The 15,349-nt window shown below is 43.7% G+C and overlaps 2 protein-coding genes across 6 annotated transcripts in view; one reads left to right on the top strand and one right to left on the bottom strand.

Moving 5' to 3' along the window:
* Positions 1–1,120: 1,120 nt before the first annotated feature.
* On the bottom strand, positions 1,121–6,192 carry FAM72A (family with sequence similarity 72 member A). The gene is made up of 4 exons (XM_074564150.1): positions 5,940–6,192; positions 4,679–4,756; positions 3,489–3,613; positions 1,121–2,580 (listed from the first exon to the last, which is right to left on the bottom strand). The coding sequence occupies exons 1-4, from the start codon at positions 6,089–6,091 to the stop codon at positions 2,486–2,488; spliced, it is 450 nt and encodes a 149-aa protein (XP_074420251.1). The 5' UTR covers positions 6,092–6,192; the 3' UTR covers positions 1,121–2,485.
* A 412-nt stretch (positions 6,193–6,604) lies between these two features.
* The window catches only part of SRGAP2 (SLIT-ROBO Rho GTPase activating protein 2), a 108,401-nt gene continuing 99,656 nt past the window's right edge, over positions 6,605–15,349 (top strand). For 4 of the 5 annotated variants that reach the window (XM_074563983.1, XM_074563985.1, XM_074563986.1 and 1 more), the window contains exons 1-2: positions 6,605–6,693; positions 7,644–8,189. In XM_074563983.1, the coding sequence (XP_074420084.1) occupies positions 8,123–8,189 (67 nt within the window). In that variant the 5' untranslated portion in view covers positions 6,605–6,693; positions 7,644–8,122. The remainder of the gene's footprint in view (positions 6,694–7,643; positions 8,190–15,349) is intronic. The other variant, XM_074563984.1, reaches the window with a different exon arrangement.

Raw genomic sequence — 15,349 nt, forward strand, 5'->3', positions numbered from 1 at the left:
CACAAGACTCTAGGGTTGTGCTACAACATATGTATCTTGTATGCCGAAGAGTACAGAGAAAACAAAAAACCCGGCGACCTGAGTTGTTTTATTTCAAACAAAGCTTTGGGTGGGGTGAAGTACTCGGGAGTGCTTCTAGAAATATTGATCTGGTTTTGTGCCAGCTGTTTAGTGTTAGATATATCTATCAACCTGGAAGGTATTTCCCTACACAGCGTGATCCTTGGAAACTTAACCCAAAACACCAGGGCCCTGTGAATAAGGAGCAGTGGCTTTACCACAGACTGCTTAGTCAGTTCTTTTAATTTCAGATAGAAAAAATAGAAGTAACCTTAGACATGATTAGTTTGTTTGGTAACATTCATGACAGCTGGGGCAATAGATGATGTTTGTTTACTTTGTGTATAATACCTACAACTTCTTTATTGTCAAAAAAAAAAAAAAGGACTGAACTTAAAAGTTGGCTCATTTTTGATTTCAAGCTGATGCCTGGGTGAGATGAACTAGCTCAAACAGGCCTGGGTAATTAAAGAAGTTCATAGTAGAACTTCCAGTTCCGTGTGTACAAACAGATAGGGAGCAAAAACAGAATTATTGACTTGAAGAAATTATAGTCTTCAACTTGTCGGTGGGAGAATAACTCTACAGTCAGCTCTGACACAGAATAGACTCGGAATTGTGAAGGTTATAAATGGCAAGCATTGAACTTGCAACAAAGCAGGATTATATTATGGGAATTTTATTTGAACTATTGTGCTGCTTACTTACACAAAAACAATCAGATGTATTTTTAGCTCATGAATTCTGTTGGAAAAATACTTGTGTGAAATGTCACCTTGCCAGCTTAATGCTGTAGTCACAACATGATCAAATTCACGTAGCATAGAAAACTGGCAAAAAATGGGATGTTGTGTTAAAGAAGAGTTAACTGACTAAACACTTTTAAGACCGAGAAACGGTCAGGTTTGTTAACCTAAAAAGAAGGTGATTTTTTTGGGGGGTGTGTGTCTAAAACAAAACCACAGTAGTGAGAACCTAATTATTCAACTAGTTTAATACAAGTCCAAGATACTATTTAATTGTTTTGATTATCTGATATCATTACACATCCATATTTATTACAGCCCAGAAGACTGTGTAGTCCAGAACTTTTATTTAATGAGCAGACATAACACAGGAAGTCCAAACAAGACATACACATACACACACACATATATATTCCAATATACATTTAAACAATGCAGAAGAGGTAGTACAATTAGTTAAGAAATATATAACATACAGCAAAAATACTAAGACAATTCAGATCTACCTTCATTGCACCTCTTCCAAGAGACTACAGAATGATTTATTCAGCATCAATCCGAATTTAAAAGTGTACTCTGTTCTCTTATATGATTGTACCTTGAATTTTCTAAAGGTGATCCTTCAGGTGACTAGCCGAAGGGGACAGTATTTAGTTCATAAGTTAAATACTATAGCTGTACCAACTCAGACAATAAGCTTTGAATCCATTACTTCTTAAAGGAACCAGATTGTCTGTATGCTTCAGGATGTAAGGTTAGGTGTGATCACCAAATATTTAACCTGATCTCTTTTTTTCTTTCTCTGAAAAGACACAATTGGATGATTGAGTTCTGTTTTGGAGAGATGCCTACCCTATAAGGGGATAAAACCAAAGACCCACATAAAACTGGATGGATTTTATTGTTGACTTTAAGAAAAACTCCAGTGTAGTCTTGAAGTTCTACTAGACATTAAGTAACTCCAGTATTTAGGTTTCACTGGGGGAGGGACGATCAACTTGGTCTCTACAGAAACATGATCCTGAAAGTACTGCAAGATGAAGCTGGGAAGACTCTGTACGATAGCTGCCCAGTCCACATTCAGGAGCGTCCTAGCATGCCTCAGATGCTCAGAACAAGCTGCTAAAAGCAGAAGCCAGATGATAGACCCAAAGCTCCAATACTTTAAGCCACTTATTCAGCAACTTGGTATACTCAGAACAGAAGCTCTGGGCAATGGTCTGTCTGACCACAAAAGCAGAGCTCTTTCAGAACTTCATTAACTGACTATTTCTTAAGATTTTTAAGCTGTACTTACAGCAGCTGAAAGACTTTGCTCTTTGAATACTGTTTTAGGAAAGAAGAAAAAATACAGTTAAGAAGGATTAACAACTGTTGAGACTTAGACGTAAAAAAGCAAGAGAGACCTAGACGTCAGTAAATGCACCTTCCATCTGCATTTCCAGATCTAACCAAGGCGTGTCTCTAGTCAGAACATACACGCTAGGCAGATTCAGGAGTCTAAGGAAGGCTACGGTGAAAGACGAAGATGATACCTTCCTTTTCTAGGATTGCTTTCCAGATTTCCTGGTTTCCTGTATTGTTTGAGCTCTGACGGGCCAGCAGGAAAAAAAATAATCCAAACCAAACAGCAATGCAACAAATCTATGGAAGATACTGTGGTATATTGTAGATAACATTTATCTGATATACTCCTCCTCAGAGATGCAGGACATATCTTCATCTGTGCTTTCCTCCAAATCTGGCAAGTTGCCCCAGAGCAATACATTCACACCTGGTGGGAAGGAGGTAAGAAGACAAAGGAAGGAAAAAAAAGTATTTTTGGATTGTGACCTTATTTTTAAGTTGCACAACTGTCTTCTTTCAGAGAAAATAACTACTCTAATCATTGCAAAACCTGGTAAGTTATGTTCATGATATCTAAACTATTTCCTATTTTTCTTCCAAAGTGATCTTGTAAGGGTTGCTGTTTACAGCATAATTCAAAGAATAAGTCCCTGCCCACAGACGTATTTATATAGCTAATTCATGTAGCTATTGATAATCCCCTCATGGCTGATTTATTTTTAAATGCATTGATCTGAAACACAGGTGACACTGAAAGGTTTTGACAATAAGTTACTCCCATCTGCAAGGAGGAGAAATGATTTGTCAGAATGTTCTGCATTCCTGAGGACTCAAGGCAAATTACGCTAGACACTTGGCATCCAAACAACACCTAGCTGAAGAAACGAGCTAGCGCAAGCTGTAACTTCAGCATGAGCTAATGAGGACTCAGTTATATAGGGTCAAAGTGACAACATGACTCACCCAAAAAGGGTGCCTGTTGGACAGCTGCCTAGTAGCACAGTGAAACTATACATACCGCTATAAATAGCAGCTGCTGGCTGTGTTTATACTATTTATAATATTGCTTCAGAAAATCATGACTTCTGTCCACAAAAGGGGTAGGTTAAGTTTTCTGATGAAGATAAATTTCCACTTGGAAATTTTCATTTACAAAGTAGCTACAACTATCACCCCCAAAGTAGTTTGCTAGATTAGCAATACAGTAACACTCGCCTTATGCCTCCATATGTTACACTCCCTGCATATGCCTTAACTATACTGAGACGCCTCATTAGAAGGAGGACTTAGAATTCAAGATTTTAAGGAAGAGAAGGAAACATATGTGTTCCTTACCAGAAGAGTCTAGTCTGTTGATGCCAAAGACTGCTTGGCTATGAAACATCCAGAAGTGGCCATTATTACAGGACAGCAGGCAAGGTTTGCAGGGAGAAATCACATGATAACCGACAATGTTACCGCTAGAAAGACAAGTGAAATAATGATGAAAAGATAGATGTTGTTGGCTTTTGCAGCTCAAACTAATGTTAAATAGCCACGGTACCAGACCACTATGGAATGCTTTTATTTAGATCAAGTTAAGGGAACATAGTTAAACAAGCATGTTAAATATTTAGGGAACATCTGTCAGGAGTTACAGAATATCTACGTTTTAGATCTTTGGCATAGAGAACCAGTTAGTAACCTAAATTGTGTAATCCAGATTAGTTTACATACCAACAAAAGGTGGTGTTTGGTTTTTTTTTTTTCTTTGGAAGGCCAATGATTCCATTGGAATCAACGTAGACGTTCATCACGCACACAAAATCCACCTGTACAGAAGCACTGTGCACGAGAGAGTATCGAAGCCTTATCTACTCTTCTCAGTTGAAACCTAGAAACTAGAATTTTTCCGTTTTCTCAGTCATGCGCTCTGGTGAGATATTTCTGCTTGTCTACTTCTGTCTGGAAAATAAAATACTGTGTTCCTATCACAACGCCCCACCGTTTAAATCTGATCTAGGTAAAAGTCATGATGATGAAGCCGAAAGGATCATCTCAAATAACTGTGAGCTAATTGAGAGTTGTTGTTTTTACTCTTAAATATCAGGCATTAATAAAGAGGATAAAAGAACTCCAAGAACTTTAGTGACAGCATGTTCCATCTGCTAGCAACAACTAGATCTGCCAAGAGGATGTTCTATTAATTAGAATATGAGTAACTACTTCTTACTGCGGCCTTATTCACACAATTATCTCAGTGTTGAAGCAGACATTTAATCAGGCAGGTGGCATGCAAGCTTTCCCATATACTCAGGCTTGTGACAAGGTTGTCACATTTCCACTTGAGACTTGCACAGAAATAGACTGGCAGCCATGCCCAGTAGTGGGCTGAGTTTCTATCAAGCAACATTAAATTTGAAACAGAGTATGCAATCTGTTCATTCATCCCTTAACCCTTGCGCTGCAGTAGACTACAGTGAGAAGGTTAAACAGTATTGTGGCATGCTTGGGGAGGTGTTAGTGCCACTGAATGGCATTCTTACCACTTTAAACAGGCGATGTTCTTCAGTTTGCATTTGCAGATCTCAGTAAAATAGCAGCTTCCAGTGAAGTCAACGGTACTAGATAGGAAGAAAGTGAAAATACAGAAGCTTAGATGTGGCAGTGGTTACACATGTAATGTTTTCATAATACAGGTTTGAAGACAGAACCAAGCAATGTCACCGTTACAGTCTTGTGTGGTTTCTTTTTTTTTTTTAGTTTTTTTTTTTTTAAAAAAGAAACTTCCCTAAGAGCGTGCATTTCCTTTTTCCTATTGGCTACCAGTCATACTCATACGGAAACAAAAAGATGCCCATTGAGACATTGCAAGTCCTCTCAAATTAGACCAGAAAGCACTGCTTCTCTCAGTGCTCACTAACGCTCGCAGGCTCAGCCCCTGGCTGCTGGCTGCGTGGCTCTAGCAGTCAGAAATCTGATTATAGACATCGCCCTAGTTCCTGGCAAATCTTAGCTAAGACTACAGAACAATAGCTTAAAGGCTAGGACATTTAAAACCAAACCTTTGATTTCTTATCTTCTTTTTAACCCATACTTTCTTATTAACATGTTGTTTTGCAATCTTATTTCCTTAGTATTCAAATATTGTTATGGGAAAGCAATGCGCAACTGACTTGTAGGAGAGTTGTTCTGGAGCCAGTGCAAGATCAGGTTTGTTCTGTTTACAGAGATTCCTGTCAAATTCCGAGCTTTGCTTACGGGAGGAGCTGGAGGAGTTCCCCATGGGTCCCTGAGCCTGCGGCTTCCCCACGAATGGATGAAATTGCCAGACGAGGGCTGGCCTTGCTCCTTCTGTGGCTTCCTCAGGGCTAGAGGAGCTGGGGAGAGGAACTGGAAATCACAGAGTCATGGAATGGTTTGGGTTGGAAAGGACCTTAAAGATCTCTTAGAGTTAAAGGTCCTGCAAGTCCCACCCCCTGCCCTGGGCAGGGACACCTCCCACTAGACCAGGTTGCTCCAAGCTCCATCCAGCCTGGCCTTGTACACCTCCAGGGGTGAGGAACGGGTTGAATCGTGCGCTTTGGGGCCGTTTTCCTGGTACAAGCAGATTTTGAGAACGGCCTTTAGGCCCCGGGCCGGCCGGTGCGGGCGGTGCGGCCTTGCCAGCCCCGGCAGGGCAGGCAGCGGCCCCGGGGCTGACAGCCTGCGGCACCCGGGCCGGCCACGCGGGCCCTCGGGGCTGTGGTCGTGCCCCTCCGTAGGGACCCCGCCGCCCCCCCTCCATCCCCGAGGCCCAGTGCTTACCCCGAGGGCGGGATGTCGGTGGAGTAGAGGTCGGTGTCGGTGTCCGCCAGCAGCGCGGCCTTCATCCCCCGCCAGCTCAGCACCTGCTGGCAGAAGCGGCAGCACAGCACAGCCACGCACCGGTCCTCGAAGGTGCAGCCGCTAGCCGACATGGCGGGCGGCCTCCGCCGGGCCGGGCCCCGCCGCCGCTCCCGTCCCCTCCGGTCCCGGCCGCCGCCAACGGCCACGCTCCCTCCTGTCAGTTCGAATTCCCGACCTCACTCTCCCATTGGGCGCGGGAGGCCCCGCCCCCCGGTCTGATTAGTGGAGATCAGCGGCGGGGCCCACCCTCTGCTTGCAGGCCGTTGGAGGAGACGGGTGGCACCACCCCTACCGCCTGCTTATTGGTGGAGGGGCGCGCCTTGCCTTGCTCCCATTGGTCCCGCCGGCAGGCTCTTTGCATGTCTCACCCCGCCCCTGCGCAGTCCTTGGGGCGGAGGCTACTGCTCTGCTCCAGGCCCCGCCCACCCCGTCCTGGAGGGGCGGTGCTTACGGGTGCCAAGCGGCGGGAAGGGGGGTGGGCCCAGCTGAGAGACGGAGCCGTCTGGTTGGCCGGAGTGCCCGTCGCTCCAGCCCATCGCTCTGCGCCGATTGGGTGAGCCGCGCAGCGGGGGCGGGGCGGCAGCGGGCCGGTGAGGGGGAACCGGGTGGCGGGCGCCAGCGGCCGGAGGACGCCCGGCTGCGGGAGGCGGGGAGGCGGCTCCACAGCGCCCAGGTAATCGCCCCGCCCGGCCGCCGGGCCCCCTCCCCTCTTCCGCCAGCCCACCGGGGGGCCGCAGGCTGCCCCCGCCACCCGGCCCCGCCGCCTCCCTTCAGCCGCCCCTCAGCGCGGCCCTGAGGCGGGGCGCGGGGCCGCGTCCCTCAGCCCCAGCCCCCCCCCCCCCGGGACCCCCCCACCCGCTTCCTCTCCCCGCCGCCCTCATTGTTCTTCCCGGGCGGGATGCGGATCCGGCGAGTGCCGTGTTTATTTATTTCTTCCTCTCATACGCGCATCTTCCGCGGGGGGGGCTGCAGCCTCGCCCCCTCCCTCCCCCGAAAAAAAGGGGAGAAAAGATAATAATAATAAAAAACGGGAGAAAAGTTGTGTGGCGCCTGGTTCCCGTCTGCCTCGCACACGCCGGGCTGCGGGGCCGGCTCGGACCCGTGCCCCGCGCCGGGAAAACGCCAAATAACCCAAAAAACCCCCAAATAATCTCCCAAAAGCCCGTGAGCTGCCGAAGGAAAAAGCTGCGGATGGGGCCGGTGCGGCGGGGAGGGCTGTGCCGTGCCGGGCAGCCCCCGAGCTCGTTGCCCCGGTGCCGCTGAGGGCTGGGGCAGCAGGAGATGCTACAGCCCCGCGGGGCTCCGGTTGTCCGACGCCCCCCGCCCCGCCGGTCCCCTCCCGCCCCCGGGGACGCCGCTTCCCGAGTGAGCCCCTTCTCTCCCCCCCTTCCCCTCGGGGCTGGCCGCCCTGTAAGCGTTTTCCCTCGGTTACCTGGCCCCTCTGCGTTTCTAACCTCATGCTGCTGCTTAAAGGACAATTTGCAATGTCAGGGCAGCTTTTCTTTCAATCCCAAATTTTGTCCGCGCATCTTGTGACTGCTGGCTGCAAGCTGTAATTTTCTAAATATATATATTTCTCTCTTTTTTTTTCTTTTTTTCTTTTTTTTTTTTTTGCATTTGCAGGCAGGCAAACCAAAGAATACGGCTTCTTGTCCTCCGTTTCTTCTCTCGTATTGGGATTTGATTTGCATCATCTCTGAGCCCGTTTTAAAAAAAAAAAAAAAAGGCAAACCAAACCCACACAAAACATGTTGTGCGGAAGGACTTCCACTCCCTGGCTGTGCTATTAACGTTAGCAATCAGGAAGAGCCTTTGGGGGCTGCAGGATCTCGCTAGTCTGATGCTGCTGCTAAAGGTTTTGGTGCAGGGAGACAAAACTGCTGCCTTTTCCATCCACTGATCTCTTAACATCTGCATTTTGCTGCTGCTGTGCTTTGGCTCACACCCTCTCTCCATGGACTGATTTTTTTTTTTTTTCTTCCTTTTTGTTGGGGGGAGGACAAGCAGAAAATCAAGGCATCGCATTGAGAGGAGCAAAATTGCGTTTCTGTCTTGTGTTCTGGTGGATCTGTTCTGAGGTTAAGCTTTTTGGAAAAGGAAACATGACGTCGCCAGCAAAATTCAAAAAGGATAAGGAGATCATAGCTGAATATGACACCCAAGTTAAAGGTAGGAATGGTTTTATTTTCGTCTCTCTTGCTACTGCAGTCCTGACTTGCAATTGTAGGAGTTTGCAGTAGATGTTTGGGTGGGGAAGGGGGAAATCATTTGCAGATTGCTTGGAATTTGCAGGGTTTTTTCATAATAGAATGCTGGATCGGGTTTGCAATGCTTTTTCTCGCCCCCATGGGGTAGGTTCCCACTATGGTATTGCCATTTTAAGGTATCGCAGTAAGGGCTTTTTTACGGAAGATAACGAATCTTTGAATTCTGAGAGATCCATATTTTTGTGTCTGCTGTTCTAAAATATGGCTTTGCGTTTGAAATACGAGAGTCAGTTAATTGCTTTTTAATCCTCCTCCTATCAGGGGAATCTTTTAAAAATCTGTGTAATGTCAGAAGAGCATATTTCCACTGGTAGTAACGGGGACTGTGCTGAGGGTCCCTGTAAAGCTGTTTGTGCTAGAAAGTTCCATTATTCAGGATTTTGCTCTTGGTGAGTCCATAATGTTACTGCCTGGTTTTTCTTACTGTGCTCTTGAGTGTAACACCTTAAGGTTGCAGTGTGTGTGCATATACACATATATATATCTATGCATACGTGTATATATATAACTGAATAGAACTAATGCATCAGTGTTATTCCCATCGTCATAAGGAAGGCAATAAAGAGTCACAGGCATATTTGCAATGATCGTGCAAGTCTTCTGCAGAATTCAGTTGGCTGGGTTTCAGGCTATCATGTGCCCTAGGTAAAAAAAAAAGGGGGGATGGTGAAATGTATACTTAGCTCCTTATTTCTGTAAAGTTTTCAAGATAGCGCTTATTTAAAAAAAATAATTGTGGCTTGTGTATGGCTTGATGTATCGCTGTTAGGAAGTTACGAGATTTAGTGATTTATCTAATCGGTTAAAACTTGCTTGGTATGCTCATAGCATGCAGGAAAGATGGCCTTCGGGCAGGGTTGATTGAGTTAAATCAATGCGATTTAAAAAATGTGATTTAAATCTGAGTAGGAAACCTAGATTAAAACTGACAATTAAAATATTGTTTTGCAATTATGTACTTAGTTATTTTTCCTACTGGGGGGGCTGCTCACTGGATGCAAATCATTAAAATGTGTTGTCCTACAAGATGCATGTACTACACTGACCCTACTAGAAGTAGTTTTGACATTTATGTTAAAAATGCTTGTCTGAGCAAATACAGAGCTAGGTAGGAGTTTATTTTGATTTATTTTATTTTATTAATTTTTGGGTTCTTAAAGTTAGAAATGGAGAAGAGCATGTTTCTTTTTTACTAGTTTAGTTTCTATTCCTGTTTTCTAGCTGTCTTTGATGGAAATGGGAATTGAAGTCAGTGTAAAATTAGAGGCTTATATGTTCTTTCATTATTTACCCCATCAAAATGTGCCCAATAGATACCAGTTTGTAGTCACAATATTTGTGAATTGGATGCAATAACAAGAAACAAAGCTTTAGAATTAGTAAAGCGCATCTTCTCACTGCTCAGTTCTTTCAAGCATTAGAAAAGAAATGTTTCCGTTCCTTTTCATAACTCAGACCAATAAGAATGGGTAAAATGGAAAGGAGCCTTCCCTGTGTGCAGAGACCGTTACTGCCAAAACTCAGCTCACCTCTGGAGGTGCTTATGCAGACACCTGTCAATTCAGCCTGCAAATGGGGTCCCAAAAGTGAATTGTTGTCATGGCATATAGATTTTTTTGCTTTTTGCCTTATAAAATGTTAAATATGTGAGGTTAAGAAGAGCGGAACTCTGTAAATGGATCACAAGGAGCTGGGAAAAGGGGGTTTCCTTCCTGAATTAGTGGCGAGGGCAGCTATGAGTTTGTCTCAAGATATTCATCCCTCGCAGCTCCGCTTTCCCTGCCCAGGGGACTACAGAAGTGGGTAATGGAAGGTGCTAATCCATCTCCTGCCTTCCCTTGAGAGGGAGGTGTAGGTGGGCCAAACAGCTCAAAAATACCCATGACAGTACGGTAACAATCCTCTCCCCTGTCACCTCATTTGTTTCAAAGTATGGGTGAGCTTCCCTTCTCCACCTGACTTCAACCCTTCAGGAGCTGCTTTGACAACTGGGATCGTCATCCCTCTGCTTTTAGGTATCGTATCTCAGGGAAGACTTTTGAAGTTATAAGCTCTTCTGAAAATTTCACAAAACTTGCTTTACATCTCATAGATCCCTTGGTTCTGAGTTGGATAGTGATTTGGCTCTACAGGAAAACTCAGGAGCAGTAAGACCTCTTGTTTTTCTTAATTCCAGAGATGTGCTGGTCTCTCTGCCACAGTGGGAAAATGAGATGGTACTAAAGACATGCTTAAATCCAGAAGTGTGGTGCTGCCTACTCATTAAATATGCCATTACATAAAAATTTTGGTGTCCTGATCAAATTTTGACTTCACCTGGGGGAACCAGCATAGAAATGGTGTTAACTCTGGTTACGGAGTATTTGGTATCTTTTCTCTTGTGTTGTGAAATGATGCCATGAACCAGTCTCTGTGGGAGTGAGGTGAATCAGGTGTTGGTGTGCTACATAAATTGTAAAGTATCACCTGCTTCTTTGATGAGAAAACTCAGATTTTTTTATTTTTTTTTTTTTTTTGCTGGCATTTGCTGTGTTTTTTTCTGCACTCCTTTCTGGCTGTGCATTGGAAACTGTGTTTAGAGGCTTCATTAAAACCACTAATCTGCAAACATGTGCTTAAGCACTTTAAATAATTAGTAATAGAATGATTGAGCTTTGTTTAAAAATGTAATAGTCTTAAGTTGTTAATCAAAAACTATTTAAAGAATAGTTTGGTTATGATTCATAGATCATTGTTATGCAAAATTTTGGTTTTCTGTTGCTGAGTGAATGGTAATTTTTCTTGTAAAAGGTGTGTAGGGGTGACAAGGTGTTGATGAGTGAAACTTTGAGTTCTCCCATGGCAGGGAGATGTAGGTATTTGTTGTCTTCTTCCAACAGCCGGTTCTTTGCTTCTCTTGGATTGGAGTTAGCTCTTTTCATGGTTTGTGCATACAGCTAATGGCAGGGGACATCAACATGAGGATGAAATGAATTTCTGAAGACGAAGACTATTTACCTCTTAGATATCAAACTTACTGTGCGGTGGTCAGGGGACACTGAGGGAGAGATGTGTTTCTTCCTAATTACTTGTGCAGTGTGGTTGAGGACGTGTTTTGCAGGCTGTAGGTACTGGTGCAGTGCATCCATCCTTGGGGGTTGCTGGAACCAGACTGGATACAGCCTGGAGTTACTTCATCTGACCTTATAGCTGACCGCCGGAGATTGGGCTGGACAACCTTCTGGCTCCCTCCCAACCAGAATTGTCCAGTGATCCCGTGGTCTGTACTATCTGGAGGTTAAATTACAAACTTGCTGTCTTCTGCAGGAGTGAATTAACCTGCTGAGGTGTCCAGACAGGGTGGTTTTCCCCAACAACTGCATTGACCTTGAGTCCTTTGCCTTAGACGATGCAGGCAAAGTCTGTATTGTGTTTGGATGCGTGGCTGTGCCGTCTGCACTTGGAATGTTCCACGCCATTGGTGAGGAACGGAGAGGTTACCAGTGTCAGTGGGCTCTTCTCGCAAGACTTGTTGAGAGCGCTTCTCTCTTTGAGGAAACTCTGAAATGGCTGCGTGTCATGCAGTAGGAATTCTCCTGACAAGATGACATGGGGTCAGCAGGGGAGGGAAGTGCTGCTTTGATATGTTTCTGTACCATGTGCTCACAAAGATTATGAGTTCTGTGAAGCTGGAAAGTGAGATTCTGTGGTCTCCATATGGAGCCTTTGATATCTCAAGCTCATCCCCTTGTCTGGATTGTCTCTCCCAATTCCTTTGTGCAAGTTGCGGTAAAGCAGAGATAATTAATTTATGCTGTGCAGTGTGTTCCATGTGAGATTTGGATGCTGCCTATCTATGCCCGACCAAGGACTGTCAGACTGTTTTTTGGTTTAGTGTATTAAATTGGAGTGTACATTTGCTGAGGAAAGAAAAGCCAATGATTTATCTCTTAATTCTTATTTTCTTTCTCCTCAAGTCCCATGAGAGCCTTATATTTAATTAGTTTGTATAAAGCTTCAGTAAATAGCTTCATGGTTTGGGCTACAGAAATTTAATACTGAAATATTTTACACAGCGAGGGTTCATAAGCCACTTCTGTCCTTGACTAGTCTAGGAAAGGTTAAAATGCATCTCTTGCAGATCTTGCAGCACAGTCCAAAAAGCGCTAGGAATATGAAAAATAGATGAGGTAGTTTATAGCGGGAGCAAGCACAGCACAGAGGTGGCTGCGTAGTTATTTAGCTGAGTGCATCTTGAACTAAGAGAAGATGGTTGGTAAGAGGAACTTTAGGCAAGCCTAAAGCTGCTATGGGATTCAGGCTACTATAATGTCTAACACTTCCTTTATAATCTCCCCAAAATTGCTGATAAATTTCAGATAAGTCCCTTTTTCATCTCTGGGTTGAAGGGCCGATAGTTGATTTGATCCGATTGTGATCTTTTGCCTTAAAGGCTGCTTAAAAATGCCTTAAATCCTGCATACAAATCTCATTTGTGTGCTACGTCTTTGGAGCACCTTGAGTGATGGTTGTCTGTTTTTACTACTGGTAAACTCTTAGGAGTGGTCTCTGGGTGAAAGGCATGACTGGGGCAGCAGCTGCAATTTTGGGGATAGGAAGTGTGATGCTTTTGGTAGTGATTTGAAACAAAATTGTGATTTCTCTCAACTGTTGAAAGTTTTCTTGTTAACACTGTACATGCAGCGCTTGTCTAGAAAGCAGGTATTTTTAGAACTATCTTTTGATTTTTTGATCAATAAATTGAAATATCTGTATTTATTTTGCTAAATCAGTGCACCTGGGGATTTTCAGTACTGTTGACGTTACGTATGTATGATGATTTCTCTTTTGTGTGTGTCTCTGTTCCTGTCACCACGTTGGTCACTGCACACTATTGCTGTGTTTGCAGATCCCAGCACCACATATGTTCTTTGGGGAGTTACCACTCAGCTCTTGGCCATTTCTTTGGGAGCACCTATTTAATACACCGTGTAAATAGACTTTTTGGCCACGCACCCTGACGTGGTGGAGAGGAATAGTTTTGAATTTTGAGATTTGAGTTTGTATATATGAGATTACGATTTACATTGAAAATGTAAAACTACCTTTTAAGGGGTTTTTACAGTTAATCATTACTCTGTGTGTGTAAGTGATTCCATTTGTTTGTAACAATGACTTGCTCCAAACTCCGGCTATGGAATTGCTGTAGGATCATCTGGTTTTCTGCAGTTCTTGATAGTGTTAATCCCTTGAGTTTTGGGGCTGGATTGGGCCAATGAAGCAGCCTGCTGCCAGAAAGGGGGAAGGGGCTGTTGGGAGACTGGTTTGATGTTACAGCAATAGTTTCTATTTCTTTTTGTCCTATGTGCGGTTCCTACTAATGGATTATTAATGAGGACGGGAAGAGGTGAAAGAATGTAGAATCTTCCTTCTTTCCTCTCCATCTCCAAAATCCCTCTGTTGCACAGTCATCATGTATTGCAAGGCTGGAGACCAAAGCTGACCAAAAGACCTCAGTCCACTGAAGTGTTGCAGTTTCTTCCGAAAGCAGAAGGAACTGCCAGTGTAACTCCAGTAGGGTTTCTATAAAAAGTTTACTAGTGATAGCCAGTTTTCCCTGACTCACAACTAAGGGAGCCCCATGACATTTTTCCTTAGCTCTGAATGATTTCCTTTCGTGGTAAGGGTACACATTAGTATCTTTCTCTTTTTCTGTTAGTTAAAAGGCTTGACTTTTTTTTTTTTTTTTAATGCTTACTAATTTTTGCCCATTTTGGGAATTTACTTGGAAGAACCAATTTGCCTGGTCAACTTTTTTAGCTGTCTTTATGAAGAGTGAAAAATCTAAACCTTTGTTGAGATGGAAAGTATGTTTAAACACATGTTCTTTTGAACAGCTTTTGCTATGCCATGCACAGTTGATATTCATTACTTATGACTTTATTTAGTTCATTTTTGTATGACTTTTGCAGATTTCATGCTTTCTTTTTGAAAATGTCTACAACATCATGGGAGTCCTGCTCTCTGAATATTGGCAATGTTTTGTAGGCAGTGGAAGCAAATACAGAGTTATGGTTTGATTTGCTGAGGGATAAAAAAAGTATGGGAGAAGATAGGAGACAGCGTCTTGACTTATCTGAAATTCCATCATTAGAGACCATTCTTCATTTCTACTTTCTCCTTTTCTTCCAGAAGAGCAATATTATAAAGACAAAACAGGACCTTCTTTTTTGTGAAATCTCTAGGTAGTGGTCAGCTAAACTCTTAATGTGTTGAAACTCTGAAGAGATGTGGATATAGAGTAACTGTGTTAAGGAAGCTCAGCTGGTATTTTTTCCAAGTAGATGCTGCAAATGGATTTGAACCATTTAAAATATTATTTTTTCCCATCAAGGTAACTATTTGCTGTTGTTAAACTCTAAAGCTTCTGACCCAGTCATTTTACTCTCAGTTGATATGGTGAGAGTTAATCATTGCTTGGGAAAAAAGTTAAGGGGCTGGGAATTAAAAAAAAAACAACAACAAAAACAAAAACCCCCAACAACGTAATCACTTCCTCTGCAATTCTGAATGTAAAAGGATCTTGTGTTTACAAGAGCTGGAGTTATTTGGGAGCGCTGAAGCAACCTGGGCATGGTGCTGGGATGGCAGCGTGCAGCTGCGGGGACAGGCAGTATGGCAGCAGAAACGAGCCCAGCATTTGCTGTTCTTTAACCAAGCAAGGCAGCAGAAATGGAAGCAAGTATAAATGTAAATGTGAGCTGTGGTGGGGTATAAATCTCACTGATACGCCTGGCACAGCCATGCAATTTAATCTAGTGTGCACCCTTTTGTATGCAGCAGCATGCGGCACAGGCTAGTGCGGTAAATCTTTGGCATGAACTACAAGCAGCAAATTATCAAAACATTCATAGCGTTCCCCTTTCTCCTTTAACGGGCGCATTTTCCCCAACATTGTCTCTCAAGGTGTTGCTAAATGTAGTGTAAAAATTCTTAGGTCTTAAGTGTTTTCAGCATGCCACAGAAACAACTTTTGCTTCACATTTATTTCTGTGAAATCAGCTGAATTAGGCCAGGGGAGCT

This window comes from Larus michahellis, chromosome 21, assembly GCF_964199755.1.
Source record: "Larus michahellis chromosome 21, bLarMic1.1, whole genome shotgun sequence".
Classification (NCBI taxonomy): Eukaryota; Metazoa; Chordata; class Aves; order Charadriiformes; family Laridae; genus Larus; species Larus michahellis.

Excerpts from the sequence above, each read along its gene's own strand:
- FAM72A (XM_074564150.1), bottom strand. The coding sequence starts at position 6,091 with ATGTCGGCTAGCGGCTGCACCTTCGAGGACCGGTGCGTGGCTGTGCTG. Across the intron at positions 4,757-5,939 it reads ACCGACATCCCGCCCTCGGG|TACCGTTGACTTCACTGGAA; the intron begins GTAAGCACTGGG and ends CTTCCTATCTAG. Across the intron at positions 3,614-4,678 it reads AACATCGCCTGTTTAAAGTG|CGGTAACATTGTCGGTTATC; the intron begins GTAAGAATGCCA and ends TTGTCTTTCTAG.